The sequence below is a fragment of the Apus apus genome, chromosome 8 (assembly GCF_020740795.1).
Source record: "Apus apus isolate bApuApu2 chromosome 8, bApuApu2.pri.cur, whole genome shotgun sequence".
Taxonomy (NCBI): domain Eukaryota; kingdom Metazoa; phylum Chordata; class Aves; order Apodiformes; family Apodidae; genus Apus; species Apus apus.
The window spans coordinates 26362093-26387623 of record NC_067289.1 but is presented as its reverse complement, the minus strand read 5'-3'; the positions used below and the strand labels follow the sequence as shown (position 1 = coordinate 26387623).

Genomic DNA, 25531 nt, shown 5'->3' with positions numbered 1-25531 from the left:
GGGTTGTTTTCTGTGGTTTGCAAAATATTTCTGGGAAGTTGAACCCAAAGTATTTTAAAATACTTTGAGTGGGAGCTTTGGATGGGCAATGTGACCAGGCTTGAAGCTTGATGCTGTAAATCACTAACTTTATTCCTTCCTTTAGAAGGAAATAGAGATAGCTGTGAACTCCTTTAGTAGTGAGTGAAGAGCACAATTTTGTATGTGTTAAATGTATTGAGGTAAAGGAGGAAAAGCTTAAAAACAGCCCTCTAAAATGCCTTTTCATGTGAAATGTTCAAAGCAGTTCCAGTGTCTTTAAATAGCCGTCCTGTGTTCAGGCTGCTTAGGGACATCTCCTTTCTCCCTCTCACTTCCCTTTTAGCTCTTGTATTATTTTTCCACTTTGTTTATTGTTTGGGGCTTCTGATGACTACCAGTGTACTGGAAACACAATACAAGCTAAACAGAACACTTCTCGTGCGATCAGATTTGTGACCTGGGTTGAGCAGAATTCCCAGGGGATAGCTGTAGCAGTCTGCTGGCAGCAGAGCTTGTCAGAAGCTGTTTGGGAGCACTCTCATATAGATGTAGCAGTAAAATGGACATTTATGTTTAATATACTCACATGCTGGTTTTGTCCAAAATCTAGTCTCTTGAATATTTAAAACATTTACATATTCAATAAGTATTGAATATTTAAAATATTTAAATATTTTGTGTTTCTGATAGAAACACAAAATTGCCTAACTAACTCAAACCAGTATCTTAAAAACTGATTAACTCAATAATTGGTTTTTATGTGGAATCATTGCTTAGGAGGAAGATAATAAAAAGGAAGGCAGAAGGAGTGGTGCCCTCGATGTAAAGCACTCCCTGCTTTACAGACAGAGCTCCAGGCTGTGCACGGAACCAGGATGCTTTATTGCCCTCATATATCCAGGATCTTGTTTGCATATATACTTTTTACAGAACTTGTTACCTTCTTCAAGAAGAAAAGGGAAAACATAAAACAAAACATGCAAGCTGCTGTGCCAATATGTGTACCTTAAAAAATGGCTTAGGAATGGGAGGAGTTACCCAGCCTTCAGCTGGGGGTACAGTTTTAACTTAAAGCAAAGCACAGTGCAGATGGAAGCCCAAGTTAAGAGGATGCTCTTTCCCATTAGTGGATGCTGGGGAAGGACATACCTGGTGTGCTGGGAGGAGCTGCTCCCCCACATGAGGCAGCCAGAACTGGGGTGTCACTGGTCTTCCTCTCTGGAGATCATTAGCCAGGGTACACTGGAACAGAAAGGCACTTCTAAGAGGGCAATGTTATCTCTGACACGAGTTGAAGTCTTAAAATGCATGGGGGCTACATGGTTTTCCTCAGAAAAGCTGTGCAGGTCTCATGATGCAGTTCCAGCTTCACAGTCATTGGGATGGAATTATTTTTAAAATGGTAACATGCTGAAAGGTAACAGAATCCACAGGTGGGCAACTCTGGGGATGACTTTTTATACTTTTGGTTTTGAAGTCATGCCATTGTAGGCTTGTCTAATGGCATGGCTGCTCTTCTGGGATTGTAACGGCCTTGGTTAAAACTTGTTTAGAATTGTTAAATCAGAACAGAGAAGGTAACCACAGTGCAGCCTCCACTAAGAGACTGAGGTGTCCAAGTCTTCACGAGTGTGTGAAGCCCCAGAAGACGGAGAAATGCAGTGTTTTCAATGCAAGCTGCTGTTCTGTGATGGATTAAGTGTTGCAGCACAGATGCTTTTTTGCATACTCCAGAGACAGGGGAGCAGTTGTCCAGGGCAGAGGATTAAGAGTTTAAAGGGTGGGTAGGACACCTCAGCTCTCTGTGCAGCTTCACCCATTGGAATGACTCCAAGCAGAGGGGCAAACTGAAGGGTTGCTTTGTTATGCAAACATGGGTATTTTCCAAAATGCCAGCCAAATTTATTATTTAACGATCTAAAGATATGGCTGCTATTTGCAAAGGGTTAGAAAGCAAGCGGTGAGCAGGACTGCCAGAAAGCCCTGCTGTGTACCATCTGCTTTCGGTGGCTAAAGAATAAACTGATGAGGTGCCTCTCAAGCCTTTTCTTTCCCCAAAAGCGAAAATTCACTTCTACTGGTCTAGCTGTCATTTTATTAAGAAAATAATTTGAATTCTTTGACTACGCTCAGTGCCTATGAAAAGAAACCTTTTTTTATGGTCCTGCTGATGGAATTCTGCGTCAGAACTGAAGAATTCAGATTTACAGGCAGGGATGGGAGAAAACCAGGGACGCATCAGTGTGTCTGGTGGGTGAAAGGGCGGCCGGGGTGGGGGTGGTTTGGTTCTTCCTGTGTCTGATGACAGAAGTGCAAGCTGGGGAGAAGCCTTTGCAACCAGCAATGGGGCTGAAGGGTTCAGGCTTGTATTTTTCTAAGTGAAGGTTGTTACTCCACCAAACCCTTGCCATATATAAGCAGTATCTCTGACTACTAATCTCCTTACAGGTCTGTGCCCTGTTACCAAAACCTCCTAACAAAGTGGTCAGTGCTCCCAACCCTGCTAAATGTGAAAGCACATGGATTGTGTGGTATTTGTGGCTAAGCTCTGAGAATTGATAAAAGCAGGATGAACAAGATAAATATTTGTATAGAATAACCCCACTAGAAGGCATGCTAATTGCAAAAGCACTGCAGAACTTGTGGATTTGGGTTTTTATCCTACCAAAGCTGCCAGCAAGTACTTCCTGCCTTGCTTTGTTTTGCGGCCGGTGGGTGTCTGTGCATCACTGTTGAGTGGCATTCTGAGGCCTCAAAAGGATCTGCCCGGGTCTTAGTCATGGGTCTTCGGCCACAAGCAGATGACAGGGCTGTGGCTCACAGGGAAACATTTTGCCTGATGAGGTGGCCCAGGGTCCAGTGGGGAGAGCTGAGGAATGGGGCTGACATGCTTCTGAAAAAGCCCAGTCACAGATGCACTAATTAGGCAATAACAGATGCTTAATGCATGAGATTCTGGTGTGTGTCAATACAAGGGTACATTTTTAGAACTTCTGGGGTTTTAGTTTCCTTTTTCAAGGTGCCTAGGAAGTGGCAGTGGTGGGAAGCCACAGCAAAGGTTATTGCTAGAGAAACCTGGAAAGTAAAGGGCATAATATATGTAATGACAGAAATGCTGCACAGGGAGCAGTCTGGAGCTGTCCCCAAGTTCATGTCAAATAACATTTCTTCCACAGTCACTTGGTGGCATCAAGAGTTCTGGCTGGGCTGCTCAATTATGATGTCATGCAAAAATTCCTATATGAAAAAAATCACAAATTTTCATGAATCTGTGTGCTCCTTGTGTTCTTGGGTCTGATCTGCTGTTGTGCCTCCATCTGAAAAACCATCTGACACTCATAGCGTCCTGTCGTCCTGTGAAGAATGGGAGTCTCAGACTGCACAGTCACGGTGTAGGTGCCTGCCCTGAACTGACAGTGAGAGATCAGGCCCTGAGGCTTTTCCTACAAACTTTCTTGTGCCTTTTTCTTTCAAAAATAACTTTTAAGGACCAAAATTCCATGTCAAATCTAGACAAATTAAATGTAGTTATCTGGTATTTGGGGCCTGGGATACTCTTTTATAATCAATTTGTAGCCCTGGGAAAACATTTCACAAAGAGCATGTTCAAAGAGCTGTTGTATATGTGAGTGTATATACACACCAGTGAAAGGGAATTATCTCACATACATCCTGTCAAGATGAAGTAAACTGACCCTGGGGCGATGTTCCACAGTGAAGTGTTGTATGTGTGCAAGTGGTCAGGCCTGAGGGCAGGGACTTGTCCTGGCTGGGCTGGGGAGCAGGGCTGCATCTCCCCTTCCCAGTGTGGGATTCCATATGGATGTCCCCCTTCTCCCTTGTGGCACCACAGTTTCCAGAAACTTCTTGTTGCTTTATCTCCTTGGTCCCCTGGAAAGGGTGTCCTTAGGCTGTTTGTTGAAGAGCATCATGATGGGTGCAGTTACTTTGGGTACCAGATTTTTTTGGGATACAATTCTTACTCGGGAGCAGCAGTACTGTTTCTCCTAGGAGGAAATCCTATTTAAATGCAGCCTTCAGTTAAAAAATAAGTGGGTAGTGAGAAAGCAGAGTATGTGTGTGCAGATCCTGCAAGGAGAATACACAGCATGCCAGAAAGATGTGAGTTCTCAGCCACCACCAAGCCACCACTGGTGTTGTGCCAGGGGAGAATCCTGAACCCTGTATGCCTGGTCAGCAGGCCCCTCGCCTGGCTGTTGTGTCCCTGGTTAGGGACAAACAGGAATGTTTCCACTGAACTGGCTCTTTGGGCCTTGCTAGAATTGGGTGGGAAGGCCACCAGCCACCTGGAGAAAGGTTATGACTCTGAGGAGTTCAGGCTTTCGTGCTCTGTGTGTACATGATTAATCCATTAGGTGTGTGCATGTGTGTGTAGACTGTACATAGAAATACTCTGCTATGCCATGTATCTAGAATGTGGCATAGCAGTCAGGAGATTTGAATTTGATCTTAGGAGGCAGGTGCCCACCCTGTGACCTGCCTCCCACAGGAGTTAGCAGAGCACGTGGGACAGCGCCAGGTCTCCGGTGTTTGCCATGAGCTGGAGCCCTGGGAATGGGGGAGCCTGGATGGAACCAGGACCCAGGAGCCTGGATGGAAATGTGGGAGGGAGGAATAGCTGCAGAGACTGTGGTGGGTTTGTATGAATGTAACACAGTGATTCTCCAGCACAATTTAACAAGCCATAAACCCTTCTGGGATTTACTGTTCCTTGCATCGTAAAAGGGAGACCAGGAGCACTCAGTCTGGGTTTTCTTTAACCATGTAAGACCTAATAAGACATTCTTTGGTTTTGAATGTCTGTGTGTACATAACTGATCCTGCAGTCCTAAAAACTACCATTTCACAAAAACTACCCTGTCCTCTGTTCCATTTCATTTGGGGCTTAGAAGGATTTAAACTCTGCAGCCCCATCCCAAAGATGGTTCTTAGTCTGGCTTTATGTGTGCATAGGGAATAGACTCCCGAGTACAAAATGGCAAATTTCATCCCGGAACTAGTCTTTGAGGCTGTATGTGAACATGCTTTTCTGCAGAACTGACTGGAAAACAGGGTTCATGATGTGGTATTTTGGCCACTTGTCATATTTTTATTTGAAGTCAGATAAATATATTAAAAATCCTATCTTCCTTTCCAGAAATGATCTCCCCTGAACAATGTAAGTCGTTTCATTGTACTTGCATTAATCCAAATATAATACTTACACTTAAGTTTTTTCAGTAAGCATTAAACAGAATCTAAGCTTACAGTGTTAAAAAATAAAAAAGAAAGCCTTGTTTTAGTAGAAAACCTCATTAAAGGAGTTACCAGGCAGTATCTTACCTTGTTATTTGAATGCTGCATTTTCCAGGTTTCCTTCTCAAACCATGTTTTTCTGTATGAAGTAGCAAGTCCTTATGTAAATGAGGCACTTGCTGATGGACTGTTGCATTTCCTGCTTCGTGCCATTGCACTACATTGCATAAGATCAGTGTACAAATTAATTGTTCAAAATACATATTCAGCTTCTTACAATCTGTATTTTTTTTGAGTTGGCTGTTTATGCTTTGTACAAGCAGCTGTTACTCCAACCAACTCCAATTTAATCCCCAGAGAAGAAACAGGAAAATACGGTTAGTGTAAACACTGTTCCCTTTGCAGGATTAAATACAAATCCTGTAGGCTGGAGTGGCCGAGGATGTCCTGGCTGTGTCTGCAGGGGCTGGAGCTGTGGGGCTGGGCAGTGCACTGTGCCTGCTCAGGTGACTCCTTGGTTGAGCACAGCCACGATGGGCAGAGGAATGGGTCCTTCTGCCCCTTCTCACCCCAGTGGTCCCCACATTCCCACACAGGTCGTGGGATGGTGGAGGAGGTGCTGGAAAAGCCTCAGACCCCGCTGGGACTCCTGCTGCCCGGTTGGTGTGAGTGCCCTGGCCAGCTCAGCTGCCTGCCCCCGGGGCTCCCCAGGTGCAAAACCAGCTCAGGAATGTTTGCACAAGTTGTGACAAGTGGGTTTGGTTTCCTCTGCCCTTGTTATAAACAAACCCAGAGGACTGCCCACCGTGTGCGTGGTGTGCAGCCTGCCAGAACGCCCCTGAAACCACCTGGGCTCTCCCAGGCAATGCTAGCTCTGGTGGGGCATCTCCATGACTTGGGTTCTTCTTTTAAGTAGTGTAGTGGTTAGTCAGCACTTTCTTGTTCAGCAGCTGCTGTGTTGGTTTGTTACTATTCCTTTCTTCTTGCCTTGATTTTGGATGCTGTCCTTTGATACCTGCTCTGGTTCTGTGCACCACAGTGTCAAATAACACCCTGAAGGCGTTGCTTGAACTGCTCTCCAAAAATGAATTCCACCTCCCCATCACGCACAATTATTGCTTCCAAGAATTGAAAGTGGCCAAAGTTATAAATAATTTTTAACAACAAAATTCCTAATGCTTTAAGTCTTACTCCGGTTGTTTTAAGCTGGCACAGAAAGTGCTGGGAAACTGAATTTTCCCTGTGATTGTTGGTTGGTTAATCTCATCATACGTGACTCTGTCAAGAGACATTTTTGTTGTGTCCTCAGTTGGAATGAGATTCGTGGAAATGAAAAGCCATTTTAAGACTTTTTAGTTGTTTCTTTTATCTTTTTTTTCCTTGTTTGGTTGGTTGTTTTCTAGGAAGAGGCTTAAACCAGGGTTGTAATTGAATTTGGTATGTTTAATATTTTGCAAGGGGTGGGAAGCATGTTGGTGGGTTTGCTCTGTGCACAGGATGGTCCTTGGCAGCCCCACAAACATCTGAGGGGAAAAGCCCAAGGCTCTGCTGGCTGATGGTGAAGTGCCAGTGCCTGAGCCCTGTGACCACCCTGCCTGTGGGCACACTGAGGGGTCTCCACCAGAGCATGTCCCACCCCCTCCCCTTTCACCTGCTGCAAGCTCTCAGCAGCCACCCTCTGGATGCTGAAGGTGTTGACTTGTCTCCTTGGATCCCACTCTGAGGCCACAGCTTGTCTGTCTCAGCTACAGCCTCCTGGAGTCTCTAGGTTGCTTTCTAAGCTGAGACATCCTTACCTTTTTTTTGGCCTTTAAAAAAACCCAACCAATCAAAACAGCCCCCAAATCCCCTCTGAAGAGACCCCGACCTCTGTGGATTTAAGCTTTTTGAAGTTTGAGGTGGATGTTAGTAATCTGAAGAAGAAAAGCTGCACGTTCCTTACTGAACTTCCATGGTCAGATTCTCAAATATAGGCTTTATTTACATGATATACAAATGTTCTCACAAATCAGCAGGAGTCTCTGGGGGTGGCTTCAGACATCAGTGTATTCATGGTAGATGCGCACTTCGGATCTTCTGACACTCTGAAGTGACCTAATGCTCTCACTCCTGGTTCTCATATTTGATTTTCTGAACAGCCTTCGTGAGAATGATCTACACATGAAGAAGTAGATGATTGGATCCAGACAGACATTGCACGCAGAAAGGAACAGTGTCATTTCCTTGCAGTAGTACAAGATTTTATGTGCAGAGTCATCTAAAATTTTATCTAGATGGCTAAAAGTGAAGGGTATTCTGCACAAATGGTAGGGGAGAAAGCAGGTGAAGAACACAGCCACAACCACCCGGATACTCTGGTTGTGCTTTCGCTTTCTGCTTGATGAGCTAATGAATTGTTTGCTCGATTTATAAATGTACCTGGATATGGCAATGTAGCATCCTATCAGTACTATCAGCACCACGACGAACATGCAGGTGTTGATGTAGATGACAGCCGTGTGCCACTTGACTCCCAAGGGGGACTTCAGCTTCAGGCAGTCGTCGATGTTCCTCTGTGTTGGGTAGCCGTTGGTGAGGATCAGGTTGGGCACAGCGAGGAACGCCATCACCACCCAAACGCAGGCTGACAGGATCTTGGTGAAGGTGATGCTGTACATCCTGGAGTCTCCGAAGGGCTTGACTACCTTCAGGTAGCGGTCGATGCTGATGAGCCCCAGGAAGACGATGGTGGTGTACATGTTTGTGTAGAACAGCACCGTGGTGTAGCGGCACAGGAAGGAGTTGAAGTGCCACGGGCCCAGCTGCGAGTCCTGGATTATCTTGAACGGGAAGGTCAGTGTCATGAGGAGGTCTGCGACCACGATGTTTTTGAGGTAAAATATGAAACTTGTTTTATTTCTGATGTGGAAGAATATCCAGACTGCCAGGCCGTTCAGCAAGAGGCTCGCCAGGAAAATGATGAGGTAAAGCACGGGCAGGACGATGGTGGTGAATTCGTTGTGTGTGGAGTTCCCGGGAGAGCCTGCGGTGGAGTTGGCTGAGGTGCTGTTGTCTTGGCTCAGGAGATCCTCTGCAGGCATGAGGGAACACAACACAGTTACAGGGTGTTTCTGGTGTTTTACAAATGGGGCAGGTTTAGAGCTGTCCTCTAGAAAATGCCCTATCTTTGGGAATTCCAGAGGCTGCTCGGATGAATCAACCAGGAAACCCTGGGTTAAAAACAGTGCTCCCAAGTGCTGCACTTATTGGAATGGATGGGCCTGGGTCTTGCTGTGCTTCCTGCATGGAGGCAGGGGCTGGGAGGTGCCAGTGACACCTTTGCAGTGCTTTGAGAAGATAAATAGCCTGGAAATTCTCTGTAGAGTGGGCCAGGGAGTGCAGTCAGTGAGAGGTGGGGGGGCCTGAGCTCCCTCCATCGCCTGCCATCCCAGGGGAGCTGTGGGCTGGGGACCCGGGGCCGTGGGCGGGTGCAGCTGCCAGGCAGTGACTGAGTGACAGGGTGTCAGCTCGTGGCTGTCTGCACAGAGCACAGCGTGTGAGCAGAGGGGAGCTGTTTGTCAGGAGAGAGGGCTCTGGAGAGACTCTTCGGGCCTGTTCTAAACACTCATGGAAAACTTAGCTTACTTAAATGTATATAAAAGCCATAGTCGCTGGGGATTTTAAGATTTCATGTGTAAATGTTTGTGAGAAAGCTTAAAACTTGCAAAGTTTCCCATAAAGCTGGTGCACGTTTTATTTCATGCTGTTTAGACTGTGAAGTTGGCTGGTCACCCAGGGCTGGCACCCCAGGGCAGCTCTTGGCAGTGTTTAGCAGCCTCTACTGAAATGACTGATTTCTTTACAGTGTTGGTAGGAACTGACAGTAATACAATAAACACTTCTCAGTCACTGACATTTCCAGTGGTGTTTTACCTGGCAGCTTTCCATAAGACAAGTTGTACCCCATCATTTGCGTTGCTGTAGGTGTTCAGCTGAAATGCTTCTCAGGAGTCCCACTGGCAGCTGGAGATCCAGGAGGTGGCATGGGCTGTGCCAGCATTATGTTCTGCGGAAAATAAACTGGAATTAAACCCAAAACAAAACAAGAGACCTCACCTTCATCTTCCTGGCATGGAGGGAAGCTTTGGGAAATGAGTGTCCTCCAGGATTCCCTTCCAGTGGGGACATCACTGGTGGCTCTGGACACTGCTCAGCTGTTCTGCTCTCGAGGCCTCACTGGCAGCTGGGTGTGCACTGTGTTGGTGCAGGCAATCCTGCCACCTCAGCTTCTGTCAGCCTGTCCTTTTCACTGCTACAGCTGTTTCCCTTTCTCCAGCTCACTAACAAAGCTGTGCTGGAGCCTCACTGCTAGTGTTTTAGCAACATTATTCTAATTTCCTGCCTGAATGTCTCTGTGGCCACTTCTGTCTTCTACAGGTGTCTTTCCTTTCAAGAACCAGTCTCCCTCTGGTTTTCTTGCTCTAATGTGGCTTCACCTGCTGTAATGAAGCAAGCCCAGACCCTTCTGCTGTTTCTGTAATACTGGAAGATACCAGCCCGTCTCTGTATCTGCTCCAGGGAAGATCTCTGAATCCCATTGACAAATATCATGTGCTCTTTTACAAGTGAGGTTTAAGGAAAGCTTGTTTCATGGTGCTTGGGTTTCTTGTCTCTGCTGAAAAGCCCCATCTGACATTCCCTGGAATCTCGCTTCCTCAGTCCGTCCTCATGTCTGCACCAGGTAGGTGGCAAATGGCTGTGCTGGCGTCAGCTCTGACACACTTGGTCCCCTCGGTGCTTCACAGGGATGGGTGCCAGTGTGTAGCCAGCTTTTTGATTGCATGATCTTGCAGTTTTTTGTCCCAGCAAACTTCAAGTTCGTTAAGTTCTGTAAAACTTGTTGGATTTCAACTTTTTAAAACTTGTTTTCCTTATCTTTCAAAAATCTGGACTAAACCTTTGCAAAAACCTGAACTGTGACTAGTCAGCCTCTAACAGCCTGGCCAAGAATGTTCTTTTCTGAAATTGGTACTGGATTTGATACTCTCCGGGTGGGAATTTCTACACCACCTTTCTCAGCTTCAAAAATAGGTTCATGTACAAGTGTATGCAAACATACCATCCAGGTACTGCAGCAGGTAAAGTTTGTCTCTTAACTGCCAGAGCACGCTGGTTTAATTGCTTCTTTATGCCTTGGTGATGATCTGCCACTACAGCTGGTTTCTTTCTCCTTGGTGTAAAGGCCCTTGACCTTATTCTCAGCACCTCTTGCTTGGACGTCATAGAATCAGTAGATGGTTTGGGTTGCAAAGGGCCTCTAAAGCTCATCCAGTCCAACCCCTGCAGTGAGCAGGGACATCTGCAACCAGATCAGGTTGCTCAGAGCCCTGTGTAACCTGACCTGGAATGTTTCCAGGGATGGGGCATCTACCACCTCTCTGGGTAACCTGGGCCAGGGTCTCACCACCCTCAGTGTAAACCATTTCTTTCTAACAGCTAGTCGAAATATCCCCTCTTTCAATTTAAACCCATCACCCTTGTCCTGTCATGATAGGCCCTACTAAAATGTTTGTCCCCATCTTTCTTACTGGCCCCTTTCAGTGTAGAAAGGACATGGTTTGCAGGCTTGGGCATTTCAGTGATGGATCCCTGAAAGTGGTTTTTTTCCTAAAGTTTATTGTCTCTCGAAGTTAAAAAGTTTCACATGTAATGATGAGATCTGTGTGTGACCGTAACGTGCCTGGCAAATCGGAGTGGCCATGCTCGGCTCCTGATCCTTGCCCCCGGCTTGGAGCAGAGTGGAACCAGCCTGCAGGGAGTGCTGACCAACTGCAGACCAGGCTGCTGCTCGGATGGCCTTGAGAAGCTCGGGCGTTGTTCCTGGAAGCGCCGACACTGCCGATTTGTCAGACCACATCCCCCGTTACTGCCCTGCTCTCACAGTGTGCAATCCTTTCCTTTTCCCATGCTTCACTTTCTGCTGGCGCGTTTTGATAGGAAGCAGCTCAGAGCTCAGCAGCAGCCGGGCCGGGCCGGCCCTCCCGCGGGAACGGGCAGATGATGCAGTTCCTGAGGCGTCCGGCGGATCGGAACTTGTTCTGGGCGCCGTTACCGCCTCCTGGGCCGCCCCGAGTTCTCACTAGATGGCAGTGAAGGAAACCGGGACAGTCCGAAGCGGCAGGAACGTTTTGAATTCTTATCATTTCAGCCTTTTTTTTTTTTTTTGTGTCGCTTTGGCTTCTTGTCTGGCATTCGTTGCTCTCAGAATAGCTGGGGTGCATAACGAGATTGTCAGGGGCGTCTTAGCTATTTTGTTTTCTCCTGGTGTGGGAAGCAGTAACCTGCTGCTTCGTGCTGCTGCTGGTAACTCGCAGCCGTCCTTTCTTGCCCAGGGGCCCCCGAGATCAAAAGAATACGTGATTTCATGAAAAGATACATATCTATCTACTTAGGCAAATAAGATGCTTATTTCCCTGCTTTTCAGAGTCCCTTTTAAGTCTGTGTAATTCCCGGTCGTGATCCCTGGAAGCTCCCTGCTCTCCTGGGTCCCCAGTCCAGAGCAGTCAGTGGAAGCACAGGCTGCCTCCGGGGTTGGAGGCAGCTCCACCCCCTCCCATGTTCCCTGGGAAACGCTGCAGGGTTCCCTGGAGCTGGGATCAGCCCTGTGCTAACCAGGCTTCTCGTGCACTGTCAGTTACTCCAGGACACAAAAGGATTTGCTCTAGTTCCTGTCAAAAAAGGCTCCTTACTTTTTCCAGCTCTGCATCCACCCTTTTAGGTGGATGTTGTCGCTAAGAGACCACAAAACTCTAGCGGCAGGTGGTACCTGTGAATGCTTCCTCATTACACTCCAAAGGTTCTGTCTCTTGTTTTACATCAGAAAAGAGATGGATGTTTCTGACACCGGTGAGAAGCTCCTTTGCTGCAGGGATCTCTGCCCAGGGTCCTCTGGGCTCTCCCTCATGCTCATGGTGTTCCCACCTGGATCCCGTGCTGTACTGCCAGCAGAGATGGGCCATCCACATCATCCTGGAGACTCTCAAGGCCCAGCTCAGTGCGGATCAAAATCCAGTTTCCTTCCTCCTGTGGGTACTGTCTTGTTTTTTGGGTACTTCTATGTGAATCCACAGGGCTGTTAGTCTGAGTCTTGGGATTTAGCCCCTTGTTCTATAGCTGAAAACTGCTGCAGGGGATGGACAGCGCCCACTTGGACCAGAAGTGTCTCAGTCACTGTCACAGAAGGCTTTGCCTGGACAGGAGTGTTTCTTACCCCCCAGGGAGTGTGTTACAGCCCCCAGTCTCTGAAGGGTTCACTGTGCCTCTTGGGCTTGACAGTATGGGCACTGCTTCACGCCCAGCTCCCTGCGAAGCCTGTGCTCATGGGAAGCCTGGCTTCTCAGCTTTGTCCCTGCCAGAACAGCACGGGGTGACAGGAGCTGCAGCTTCCCATCTCCTATGCTTTTCAAGTCAGCTCTGCTTGCTTTTAGTGACTCCCAAACAGGCCTGGTGCTTCCTGCCCAGAGAACTGCCCATGGGGGACCCCTGTCACGTGCATCTTCTTGGCCAGTGAAGATGTCACCACGCTCTGATCACCCAGGGGAATCCTGGTCATCTGGAAACCACACTGGAACCAGTTAGGATCAAGCCTCGGAAGAGATATCTGTGTCATCTTATTCCTGATGGTTTCAATGTAAAACATGTTCCAAAAATACCCCAACCAAGTATGGGTTGGAAAAAGAGAGCAGCAAACTCTCCAGAAGGGCACAGCGTTGCAGGTAACCTCCCTTAGTGCTGTGTCCTGCCGTGCTGGCCCAGGACAGCTCAGCAGAGGCTTTGCTGCCTGCCTGGGTGGGGCTGGAGCCAACACCTACTGCCTGCCCTAATTAGGCATTAAGACTTTCCCTTCTGCTGCTGAAGCAGGGAGCTTTAAAGTCGTAAACAAACAGGTTTGTGCACAGCAGCCGAGAGGTGCAGGCAGAATTTTGGGATACCTAGAGATGATCCTGCTTTAAAGTGTTTCCATAGTTTCCTACCTAATTCTGTCAGGCTGAGGAGCACCGTGGGAGCCAGAGCACTTGGAGAAATGTGGCTTCCTTCTTCAGGTGTGAGAGTGGGTGAGCAGGGCTCAGCTGGGTCAAATCTGGTGTATCCCTGTGCTCCAGGAGCTGCATTTTTTCTGATAAAGACTATTATACTGCAGACTCTTGGAGAAGGATGAATGTTACCACGTATGGAGAATTCACTCTTTCCCATGTGGTCTCTTGGAATGGGAGGTGAAGCCTTCTCTACAGAGCATTGTAAGGTGTTTTGTGATTGTTCACTGACTTTGCGCTCTGGCAGCGGCTTTTTCACTTGTTTGAATATGGTGTTTCTGTGCTGGGCAAGGTTGGTTTTCCACTCCTTGTCCAGTTCTCCAGAAACTTTTCTTCTGACCAACTTCATCCTAATCAGCTGTCTGGTTCTTATGTATAAATATATTCTGCTTGGATGGTTTTGAGGGTGCACTGGAAGCTGCTCCTTTATTCAGGTAGCTGAATCTGTTCCACAGATGAGGTCATCTGTTGCTGCTAATGTTGATAGACTGGTTTATATGCATGTCTGACATAACCTCAGATGAGAAATTAAATAAAAGGCTGCATGGCAGACTTCAGTGGCATGGGCAGGGAATGACTGTATAGTTTTTCTAATGACTAAGGCTTTAAGTTGCCTCACTGTTTAAACAAATCCTGTATCCTCAAATCTAATTGCTCTTTTTTCATCTTATTTACAACTTTTTAAAAATTAGAAAGTTCACTTTGTGAACTAGGCTAAATATTCTAGGTCACAGGCCTGCAGAGTTTTACATTATGTTTTCTGTAGTTGAGCACATAACTTTTTGATGTGTGACTTCTTGCCGGTCAGACTCCTTTAATCACCACAAAGTTTGGTAAATGACAGAATGAATGTAAACACTAGAAACATGAGGCAATGTATAAAATTTGCTGTTGGCTGGCTACACTTGTGTTATTTTCTGTTGCCCAATAGAACCAAAACACTGAGTTAATTGTGAGGGTTTGGGGTGGGGGGAGAGGGGGAAAGCATCCATGTAGGTTATAAGGTAAGCGTGTATGCATAAAGCTCCTGCAGGCAGACAAGTGGAGCCTGTGTCCTTGCTCTCTATTTCAGTCCACTCCTGTACTGCATCACCTGAGCCAGCCTGAATGTGCTGGTTGTCCCTGCTTGCATCTATTTATCTTTTTAGTGCTTTTCCTTGTTCACTAAAAGAGAGCCCAGACCCAGTAACTAGGACACAACCACCTTCTCCTTCCTCGGAGGCCTCTTAAAAATTGTCCATCTCCCTTTTGTAAAAGTGTATGTAAATGTACAGTTAATGCATAGTGGAATAACTTGATATTCCTGTTGGAGTTGCCCTTCAGCGGGTGAGTATATGCCTCTTACTCTCCTGTGCTTTGCATGCCACCTTATTTGTTGCATTTTTCTAGCTGTCACATCCCCGTCCTTGGAGCTGTGCTCCTGTGCCAGTTGTGCCAAGAGGTGCCATGCTGCTGGCAGCAGCACAAGCGGTGACAAGAGTGGGGTAGTGCTGGGGTTTGTGTTAGTCAGACTCCTGTGTGCTGCAGGACCTTGGCCATCTGTGGACCAGAACCCGCCTGAACACGTTCCTGTGTGATGTGCTCTGGGTGATCCTGCTCTGGCAGGGGAGTTGGACTGGATGATCTTTCCAGGTCCCTTCCAACCCCTAAGATTCTGTGATTCTGTGAAAACCTCCACCCTGTTCTGCCCTTTCTGTCTCCATGTGGAAGAACTCGGGCTGTAACAGCTAAGAGACTATTCTGTTTGGTTCTGTTCTGCCATCAGTCTCCTTACACAGCTCATTGCTGCGTGGCTCTGGCCTTGGAGCTGGGGACTGAGCACTGGAGCTACATCTGTAATACCTGGTCCTTCAAATCAGACACCACATGTAGGGCCTGTGGTCTGCCCAGGGGCTGGGGCAGGGGGCTCCTGCAGGTTCCTGGAGGGGGGAGCCTGGCTGCACCTGCTCAGTGGCACCTACTGATGGGGCAAGAGGCAGTGTCCCAGAGTACCCCCTCCCACGTGCCTGCCCAGGGCTGGGGAAGTGGCAGTGCCCACTTGTCTCACCTAGCCCATGTTGGCTGCTCAGAACTGGGACTGCTTCAGCGTGGGGTGGCTGGGGAGAGGGTAGAAGAAGCCCTCTGCGGGGTTTTGGGCCCTCGGCTCCTAGTGCCCCCCTTTTCCTAGGAGTGTGGTGGCCAAGGGGCATGCAGATGGCTTATGCAAGTTCCCTGTAACACCATAAACTGCCAGGCTTAATCTACTGGATTGCAGAGAGGCTGAAAAATAAGAACTGGGCTGTAACTGTCCTCAACTGTGGCTTAGTGCTCGTCAGCTTAGTCATATCCAGAAACAGGAACCAATGCCTCTGCTCAGAAAGCTTCTCCTCTGCTTCGGTATCTAGTGCAAAACCCCCTTCTTGGTTTTCAGGTTCCTCCTTGCACTTCCCCCTCAATTCCAGTCTAACTTTCCTCTCACACATCTCTGACCAGAGCAGCATCCTGGCCCTGGGCAAGCCATGGTGCAACCTGCTGCCGTGTGCCTGCAGCTGGTGGGGCTTCTTTCGTCCCCAGGACCCTGTCCAGCCCCTGCCCTGTCCCTTTGTCTCCACGGCATAGGCTGGGGGCTGGAGCACACCTCCCACCTTGCCCTGTGCCTGCATCAGGGTGAGCCTGTGGGAGCTGCTGTCCCCCTGTGCCTGCACCACAACCTGCTGCTGGCGGGCACTTCCTTCCCCACTGCTGCTCTGCCTGGGAGGTGTCTCTCAGAAAAATCATCTGTGCACTATTCCCATAACCTAGAGAGCTTCCCACATGCAATCACGTACTGAAACTTAGGGTTTAGTCTTTCTTGGTTTTTTGTATATGACAGCTAAAAATACCACGTGTGTTGCCAGCGCCTGGGCTAGATGTACCTTGCATCTGAGTAACCAGCAAAATGGGAGCCTTTCCACTTCCTGCATCAGCCTCTGCCTGCGCTTTACGGCAGGCATTGTCTGGACTCTCACGTTCAGTTTGCATCTTGATTATGAACCCTTATTTCCCCCTGTGTGGGATATCTCTGACATGGGACCTTCGTGGGATGCTGCCTGAGCTATCAGGTTCTTCCTTTTTTCTGGCTTTTGAACTGTTTCTCATTAAAAGTTCATGGATTAATATTACTTACTTTGAATCAGATTTTCGATGCTGAGGTTACAAAATCTAGTGTTGTTCATCATAACTGTAAGACTCCTTATTTTTTTGAACTTGTTTTCCAAGCCTGAAGCATGCATTGCAGTTGCTAAGTGGTGTTGCAGAAATGCTTTCCAGTCGTTGCATTAATGACAAGCATTCCCATGTTTATGTTGTGTCCTGCCCTGTGTTGTGCTGGGCACTGGGCTGGCTGCCTGCAGCAGTTGGCTGCTCTTTCTGAGGCAGAGGACAGCCAGTTGGCTGCTCTTTCTGAGCAGGGTGGCGTGAAGTGCAGGGTCTGCATCTCCTTGAGGCTACAGTGGCTCGCACGTAGAGAGCTAGGGGAGAACGGCCGATGGTATCCATTGGGCAGCAGGTATCTGGCTGTTGTTGGGGGAAGAGGAGCCATGTGGTGCAATCACTTGTGGGTTCTTTCTTTTTTTTTTTTAACAACCGAGAAAAACGAGTGCAATGCAATGGTTGGCAGAGTTGGGATAATTAATGTTTTCTTAGTATGGCACCCTCTAATTAGACAGGAGGAAAGGATTTACTCTGGAATTTTTTCTTTGCTTCTTTCTAGAAGATGCTGCTGGTGGTTGTTTCTGGTTGCACAAAACCTAGTGGTAGTGGAAGGTGTCCTGTGACCCTGTAGGGCTGCTTTCTTTGAACCCCCACGAAGAACATGCTGTGCAGGATGCCCCTTCCTGCCTGGGTCAGGTGTAGGTGCCATTCCAAGGCTGTGAGCAGTGCAGTCCTGGCCTGTCCCCCAGCACCACTGCCCATCCAGCCCTCCACCATCTGCCCAGCTCCTTCCTGAGGTGGTCTTTTGCACCTGCTCATCAGGGCCCACTCCCTGCTCAGAGCAGCACCAGCTGCAGCTGGTGGTTCAGGACCCTGGTTAGGCAGTATCTTCAAGGCTAGAGACTCCACAAACTCTGTGGGAAACCTGTTCCAGGGCCTGACCACCTGCACAGTAATTAAAACCCCCAACCAAACCAAACCACTGTGACCAGCAAGCCCTGCTGTGTTCAGGGGGAGCCTTCCGTGGGGGTCTGTGTGCGCTGCCTCCTCTCCTGACGCTGGGCTCTGCTGGCAGGACCCCAGCTCATCCTCTCTGCACCCTCCCTGCAGGTATTTGTGCATGCTGAGAAGATGCCCCTGTGCTGCCCCTTTTCCAGGCTGGACAGTTCTGGGTCTCTCAGCCCCCCAGTACATCAGACGCTCCAGGGGCTGTGCTGGGCTCCAGTGTGCCCATCTTCCTCCTGTGCAGGGGTGTCCTGGCTGTGCTTCTCCAGCTTGCCCACCAGGCCCTTCCCTGCAGAGCTGCTCTCCAGCCAAGGGCCCAGTGTGGCTTGGGGGAGGGGACAGTTCCTCCCTGGGGGCAGGGCTTTGCCCTTCTCCTGCCTGAACTGCACCAGGTTCATGTCATCCCATCTCTCCAGCCTGTCGAGGTCCCTGGGGATGGCAGCAGCACCCCGCATGTATCGGCTGCTCCCCCCAGTTTGGTGTTGTTTGCAAACTTCATCCCACTTCCATCCCACTGGAATACAGTTCTGCTGCTTGGAAGACAGTTTTAATCTCTCACCAAGTCACACTTCTAGTCTTCCCTTCCAAGGGGAAGGCCAGGAGCAGGTTCACATTTGCATGTATTTCTCCAGAATATCTTATCCCTTTTTTAGCCTCTTCACAAGCTTCTCTCGCAGCTTTTCTGTTCCTGTTCTGCTTGTCTTTTTGAGGGCTCTGTTCTTGGCACAACAGCAACATGGATATCTGTCAAAGAATTGCCCTCCAATTCCCTAGGCTGCTCCTTCCTAATCCAATTTACACTGACAATTTTACAATCGCAGTTGTTTGGGAGAAAAGCAAAAACTGGTTCTTAAGTTTCAGCAGGTGGTGCTTGGGTGGTCCTGCAAGGTGAAGGCTCTCCTGGGTGTCTGGCTGTAGCTGTTGGAGTGTTTTGCTGCAAATATTAGCTTTTAGGTTTGATTATCGGTATTATGCAATTAAAAACATTAATTTAAAAAGCTCACAATGATGTGAAAAACAGTCAGGATGCCTGGATCCCAAAAAAACCCATAAAATGTGATGTGATGGATCACATGGCACCGTCACCCACTGTTGCTCTGGCCTGTTGTGCATCTGTCATGTCTCTCCAATGCTGTAGGGGATATTGTGAAAAATATCTTGTGGGGAAAAAATTATTATTATAGGTACATGCACATGGGCAGAGCCATTTAAACTTTCAGTCATTCGAGTCTCACTTTTAGGTGTTTTACTTTGCATGGAAACAATTTGTATTGATTTTTTAAATACAGTTTAACTCGCACTGCAAAAGGGCAAAAGGCCCTTCTCTGCTGTTGTCAGCGGAGTTACTTTGTGCTTCGGTGTGTCTTGCTGTGCCACAGTTCACTGTGTGGGCTACTTGCAGCAGCACCACTATTGCAAAGAGGAAGGAAAAGGACGTGGGGATTTTCAGAGTACAATTGGGAGAAATTCAGCCTGGTGAAACCCCAATTCCTCCTGAGCAGCCTGGGGAGCCCCCGCTCTGCTTGCAGTTCCTAGGGACACGGGCTGCAAATCCTGGGCAGGGCTTCAGGCTGCTGCTGCTGCCAAGAGCTGCTGCTCTTCCTTCCTCCTGCCCAGCTGCTCTGCCAGCTCCTGGCTGTTCCCTGTGTAGTGCCAGAAGCTGCTGCTGTGGAGATGATACCAGCCTGGTCTGTGCTGCTCATCATCAATTGTCACTGTGAGATGTCACTCACGTTTTCCCAAGGAAAAACAAGAAGCTGTGGTTATTGTAGTACCTCACGTGAGGTTCAGCGTCAGTCAGATGTGGAAGCCTGCTTTTGATAAGTGATGGTGCAAGGGGGGGGTTTTTGCTTTGTTTCGTTGTGGTGTTTGGTGGTTTTTTTAAGAAGATGCTGTAATTTTTTTATGTTGGGAAGGGTTAAGGCCACTGAAAACTGACAATTAATATACCTGGCTTCCTTTAGTGCTTTCTCAGCCCTGCTGGGGTTAGTGTCTCCTGCAGCCTGGTTTCCTGCAGAGCTGTGAGAGCAGGATGGTGGGTCTGTAGCTCTTGGTTTACGTCAGGCACATTTTCACTTGCTTCCAAACTTTTAATGAGTATTGCACCCTTCAGGTTTGATGCTGCACTCCTCCTGCAGATGTCTGGGCCGGCTTTTCCTAGTGCTCCCTTGGTCAAAGAGGAGGCCTGTCTGAACTTTGCTGTGTGGAGGTGAGCAAGTGACTTGTCCTAAAAAGAGGAGAAGGAGCTTCCTCCTTCAGTCGTTCCTGGATATGTCTCCCTGTGTGCAGTGAGCAGGGCAGGCTTCCCAGCTGACAAGGGGCTCCTGGCTTCCCAGGGGCTGCCTGGTGCCGGACAAGCCCCAGGCTGTGTCTTGGTGCCCGTTCCCCGTCGGGCTGCCCTGCTCCGGAGCTGGGGCAGGATGGGTGTGGGTGCTGGGAGAGCTGGTGTCCCCGCTCCACCCTGCCCCGGGGAGGGGAGCCAGGCTGAGCCAGCCGGGCTGAGCCAGCCGGGCTGAGCCGGGCTCGGCAGCGCGGGGAGCGACCGGCGGCTGCTGCGACAAGCCGCTGCATTTTTCTCACCCCCCCAATGCCAACAGATGCCTTCTGTTTCTGGGGTCCCTGCAGGCCCTCGGCCTCACTCCCCTGCTCTCCCTCCTGCCACAGCTGACCCACACCCTCCATCCCCAGGTGCTGCCATGTCCTCCTCTCTGAAGGAGGGGGAGGAAGGAGAGGGGCTGCGGGTGCCCCAGAGCTGCCTGTCCACCCAAGGAGTACGGTGCCCACCAGGGAGGGCTCCTAATTGGAGCCATGCTGGTGGCTTTCCTGGGATCCGGGGCCTGGAGCGAATCAGTGGCATCAGCCGAATGATGCCCGAGTTTCCCATGTTCCCTTTTTAAAGGAAGATTGCAGAATCTTCTTTAAAAAGATGGAAAAAAGTGAGAAATGCTACCAGAGTTCACAGACCAAGCAGATGTCCTGCGGTGCCTGTAGAGCACAAATGGCAAGTCCTTGTCTAACAGGCAGAACCTTAATGCACTGTCACTTCCAGTTATTTGTAACTAAGAACCTTTTCCATCTAAAATACTCCTTAAATGACACAGGTTTTTGAAAGTGCCCTACGTATTTCCCAAACTTTGAGACTAAGCAGACGTGCAGTTTGTAAGTTGCTTGTTCAGAGCTATGTGGTTTTTCCAGTGAACCTGACAAGTTTTAACATGATCCAAGTGAAGTATGAAGGAAGAGAATCTTTATTCTGTATAATATAATTAAGAGAATTCAAGTATTCTTTCCTTCACTGAAAGAGGTGAAAAGGAATACAGGTACAAACCTTTGATACCAAATTCAGATGTTATAGTTACTGAATCTCACTTGGTTCGAATTAAGCTCTTTCAGGAAGTAAGTTTCTGAAGCCATGAACCCTCCTGCATTTCGATTCCTATCTCAGAAGGAAGGATTAGTAGAAAACCATTTTATTTTGCCATTGGGAAAAAGATACGAATAACATTGAATGTTGAATCCATAAAAGGTTAGCAAAGTCTCACTATTTCGAGAACTTTTCACGCTTTTAATTAATTTGGTATTCAATTTATGCTTCCAAGTCTGGTTTTCGGCACCTGTACCTTAATTCCTCTTTCTTTTGCACTAGAGGGTGATTAAGAGCCAGGAGATTCACAGAACAAGTTATCAAAGGCTTTCCAGATGCTCAGAGATCACTTACCTGTCACCATGGTCGCCTTCCACTTGTCTCTGAGCTGCATCTCGAGGTGCCTCAGACTCCTCCACAGCACATCTTGGAACTACAGCAGGCAGGAGAGCGGTCCTTGCGTCAAGGCAGTTAAATCAACCATATCTGGAAGGAAGCTTTTTGGCTTCCGATGGCTTTTTTTGCGATACCTGATCAGAGAGTCAAAATTCCCCTGGCCAGGAGCAACTGGAGCGACTGGCTTTCTCATTCCTGGGAATGACTCACATGCCAGGGGAGGCGAGCGCGCTCCCGCTTACTTCCTGGCTCCGGAGCAGCTGGGGCGCCCAGGACGCAGACAGTGATTCACCTGGGAGGTGGGTTCCTGCCTGTTGCAGGCAGCAGGAGAGGCGCTGCGAGCAGGCTGAGGTTGCTTCCCAGCGATCTGAGGTTGCTTCCCAGCGATCTGAGGTTGCTTCCCAGCTGCCTGCGCAGCCCTGCCTGCGCCGGGCGGCTTTGCGCGCTCGTCTGTGGGGTGAGTGGGGATTCCATGTGATGCTGAAAGATCTCCTGCTGGAGAGATGCAAATATCTGCTCATCGAGCTCATCATGTCATTTATTATTTGACTATATTTAGGCATCTTTAATGTTGTGCTTTCAACAGCTCCTTGCTCATAAATAGTATGTGGGATGAAAGCAAAACATGAAGCCTGTAACTAAAAATTTCAGCCAAGATGCCTGGGCTGTCTGTTCCCTGCCTCTGTTCCCTGTCCTGCAGCTCTGCAAGACTCTGACCATCAGCCCTGCTGCCAGTGGTCCTGGGTCTACACACTTTGAGAGTAAGATCAGTGAGTGCATTAAAGCATTGGAGAAAACCCCATGGCAGTAGTTATATCGAGACAAAATTTTGCTTTGTGTCAGTAGATGAAGTGGTTAATTTCCCATTTTTGCTGCCTTCTTAGAGCAAATACGTAGCTCCCTCGTTGAATCTTCCGGAGAAACAAAAACATAATGTTAGGAGAGCCAAGGCTGCCAAGTCGCTCTTCTTGGGCTGTGCTGTCTGCTCTGCCTGGACCTTTCCATACATGTTTTTCTTTTTTCCTCAAAGGTCTGAGGGACTGGATCCCCAGCCCCCTTCGAGACTGAGCCTCCTGCACAGGTGCCCTTGGCAGCACAGGGAGCCCTGCGGGAGCCAGGGCAGGAGCAGGTCCTACCAGCTGCCTGCCCGTGCTGCTGAACAGCTTCTCTGGGTCCAGGGGGGCCCTGGGCTCATTTCCACATTTCTGCTAGTGGGCAAACTGTAACATTCCCACTTGCCTCAGGAGCTCTCCCTTGGATCAGGTGCAGTCCCTGATCATAGGAGACTTCTGACAGGGCTCATCTTGCAAGACCAGCTTTTGCAAGGCAAAACAGATAATGCAAATGTCAGGAACATGTTGTGCTACTGTCGTGTTTTTAGCTGTGTTACTGCAAGCTGCAGAGCTGATCTCAGGAGCTGGATATTCTGACATGAAGTGATGGTCCCTCTGCACATGCTGGAGTGCACACATGGCAGCACCTGAGGATGGAGAGGGCTTTTCCTGCAGTTAGGGAGAGGAGACTTGGCAAAGTCTCTGCTTCTCTCAGACCTTGTATGTGGCTGTGTAGGACAGTGTGCCAGCCACCATTTCACCTTCTTTCAGCTGTCCTTTGTGCTCCAGTGTTCAGCAGCTGTTTGTTTCCTCCCCTCTCAACTGCGTGTCCTGTTTCTAAGCTAATGCTGCACTGTTTTGCCTTCCAAGCTTTGGTTGACATTCTCAGTGGCTTTCAGTCTGTTTCCCCCTAATGTTACCTGTGATGATCCAGTTGTATCCAGAGTATCTGGATGGGCCTGGTATGTTGAATAGGAAGAAACTGGAAGTGAAAACTGAAATGTTGAAAAAATATAGTTTAATTTCTTACAGAGACCCAAGTATTTAGTAGTTGGTCCTCTCTGAGTGGAGTACACAGGAAAAACACAGTTTTCCTGTTAATAGTGGTCAAGTAATAATAATAGGTTCATAAAGTCTACCTGAGAATGGGGGTTTTTGTTTGGTTTTGAATGTGATGCAATGGCACGTTAACTTTTCTTTAAAATCTGTCGATTTTAGTCTATTGGTAAAATGTAATGGGTCAGAAACCAGTGTCACAGCATCCCAAGCAGGCGTTTGGTTGAGCTGTGCTGCTCCCAGGCTGGAGCATGTCAGGACTGGCTGGCACATCAGCAGGAAACGTGGGGAGCTTGTCAGAAAAACAATGGAAGAAAAGGGGAGCTCTGCTTTAAAGAAAAGCTGGAAGCTAACCTGTGACTTCACTGTTGTTCACATTATTTAAAGGCTGGATGTCCCTTCTTGTGTTCTGGTGATCAGAGAGCAATTCTCAGATTTCTCAAGTCTCAACAGTGCTATTACAACAATTATTGTGTTGCTTCATTCTAAAACTCCTTTACTATCATATTTAGCAATACCAACTGCAGGGTTATTTTGAAAGCAGATTAGACACCTGGATAATATATGAGACTAGCTATTTTTTAAACACAGAAAGGTGGTAGCAGGATCAGATCTTGCAACACGGGGAGGATTCCTCCAGCATGACTCCTTCAGATGTGTGAGATGAAGGCGCTTTTCCCAGTGCAAGTGTCTTGGGAGGGTTTACCCTTTCCTGAGGGGTTTTACTGTCACTAAGAGGGAAAGAGGGAGGAAAGGACCTAATGAAGAACTGACTTTTGAAAACCTCATTTCTTTTTTCCCTTCTGTCCTCGAGTTCCTCACGTGGTGTTGATGGGTGGCCTGAGCTCCATGCCTTGGCTAGAGACTTGGGGCTGCTCCAGAGCCTTTCATTTCCAGATGTGCCCTGCTGGCTTTGTGCCTTTCCCTGTCGTCCTGTGGGTAATACCTTGGCTGTCCTAGGTCTTGTTCATGACGCAAACTGTTGTTTTGCATTTCTAATTAATTGAAGTACTGCTGTATCTGTGTGAGTTTTCTCAGTGCTCAGAGTTGTTCAGAGCACTGAACAACTGGAGAGATGTCCAGACTGTGCTTGAGTCGGGACTTGAATGAAGTGTGGGATGTGTCTTTAGGCACTTAGGAATGAACGTGCTGTCCCTCTGAGGACAGGCAGGTTGATACACAAGCTGGAAGCCTTAATGGGGCATGCATTAGGCAAAGGTATAACGCAGTGCCTTTTTCTTAAATGCAAGTAAATTAAAAAAATGCAAAGAGATATATGTAAGCCTCTGTGTACTCAAGTTGGTTTCCTACAAAACTTGATTGCCTAGGGCTTTATAATTCCCCTTTTGGGAACCCAACAACCCATAACAATGTTTAGAATAAGTGTCAGTATTTTTTTGTGTGACTCCTGGACTGTAGGAACCTGGAATAAAGTTCATTTTTCTGGACAAGTTAAGGCCTGGTGCCAGATTTCCAGTTTCTGGTCTGGAGTGTAGGCGAACCGAGGAAGTGAACACTGGGGTGTGGGAAGGGAAGCCCTGCTGCTGCCTCACGGTGGTGGTGGTGGACTGAAGTAAACACACGTGAGGAGGAAACCTCACAAGCATTTGCTCTGTCTTGTACAGCTGCTGAATCCAGGAAAAGCAAAGGCTTCCCTGGGCAGCTCCTGCGTGCCAATGCCAGCCTTTTCAAGTTGGGTTGGGAGCAAAATCAGATTTGGAGAAATGGTGTCTGCTGTACTGAATATGCTAGTAAGCTCTACTGACTGACAGAAACTTCTGGGTGCACTCAAGAAACATGGAAGGCCCATCAGGGCAGCTGGCATGCTGCTGGCATGCTCTGCCTGTGGTCTAGGCTGGTGCTTCCTCATCTCTGCAGAAGTCTGCCCACTAAACTTGTTGTCTTTTCAGTCAGGTGTGAAATATAGAATATTGTCTTGGTTGTTTCATTGAGCCTTAAAAAGCAGAGAGATAAACTTTGGGGCATTTTAACTGTTATGATTCTTCCATCTGGAGGCATGGATCTAAAAATTTGCAGAAAAAAAAGTAAAATCCCACATGCTAGAATTTAGGGGACTTCCTGTCTGGCAGTGGATCAACCAGATGCCCTGTCCTACAGTCACCTTGCATTTCTCTGCTGCAGTTTAGTAGCTCTGGCTCCCTTTTACTTACCTAAGAAACAGCAGCTGAAAAACAGATGATTAAGACTCCTCTGAAACCTTTGGCACACCCCTTCTTTAGGGAGCAACTCAGCCTATTTTGTGGTTACACCCACCCTTACAGCAGGCTCTGGGTGCTCAGCTGTGGGTGCTGCAGGAGTGGTTGTGCACAGTGTTAAATGAGCAGTGTTTTATAGGG

At 48.2% G+C, this 25531-nt stretch overlaps 2 protein-coding genes across 3 annotated transcripts in view; one reads left to right on the top strand and one right to left on the bottom strand.

Moving 5' to 3' along the window:
* Positions 1–25531, top strand: part of MED12L (mediator complex subunit 12L) — a 116009-nt gene that overhangs the window by 45942 nt on the left and 44536 nt on the right. The window lies entirely within an intron of this gene.
* Positions 7311–9223, bottom strand: GPR87 (G protein-coupled receptor 87). Of its 2 annotated transcripts, none has more exons than XM_051626997.1 (2): positions 9190–9223; positions 7311–8347 (listed from the first exon to the last, which is right to left on the bottom strand). In XM_051626997.1, the coding sequence occupies exons 1-2, from the start codon at positions 9221–9223 to the stop codon at positions 7311–7313; spliced, it is 1071 nt and encodes a 356-aa protein (XP_051482957.1). The 2 variants fall into 2 exon arrangements, with proteins under 2 accessions (XP_051482957.1, XP_051482958.1); XM_051626998.1 differs by lacking the exon at positions 9190–9223 and adding an exon at positions 8978–8993 and having other exon boundaries at positions 7311–8329.

Coding starts and splice junctions, on each gene's coding strand:
- GPR87 (XM_051626997.1), bottom strand. CDS start 9,223: ATGGGGTACAACTTGTCTTATGGAAAGCTGCCAG. Junction 8,348..9,189: donor GTCTTATGGAAAGCTGCCAG/GTAAAACACCAC, acceptor TCATGCCTGCAG/AGGATCTCCTGAGCCAAGAC.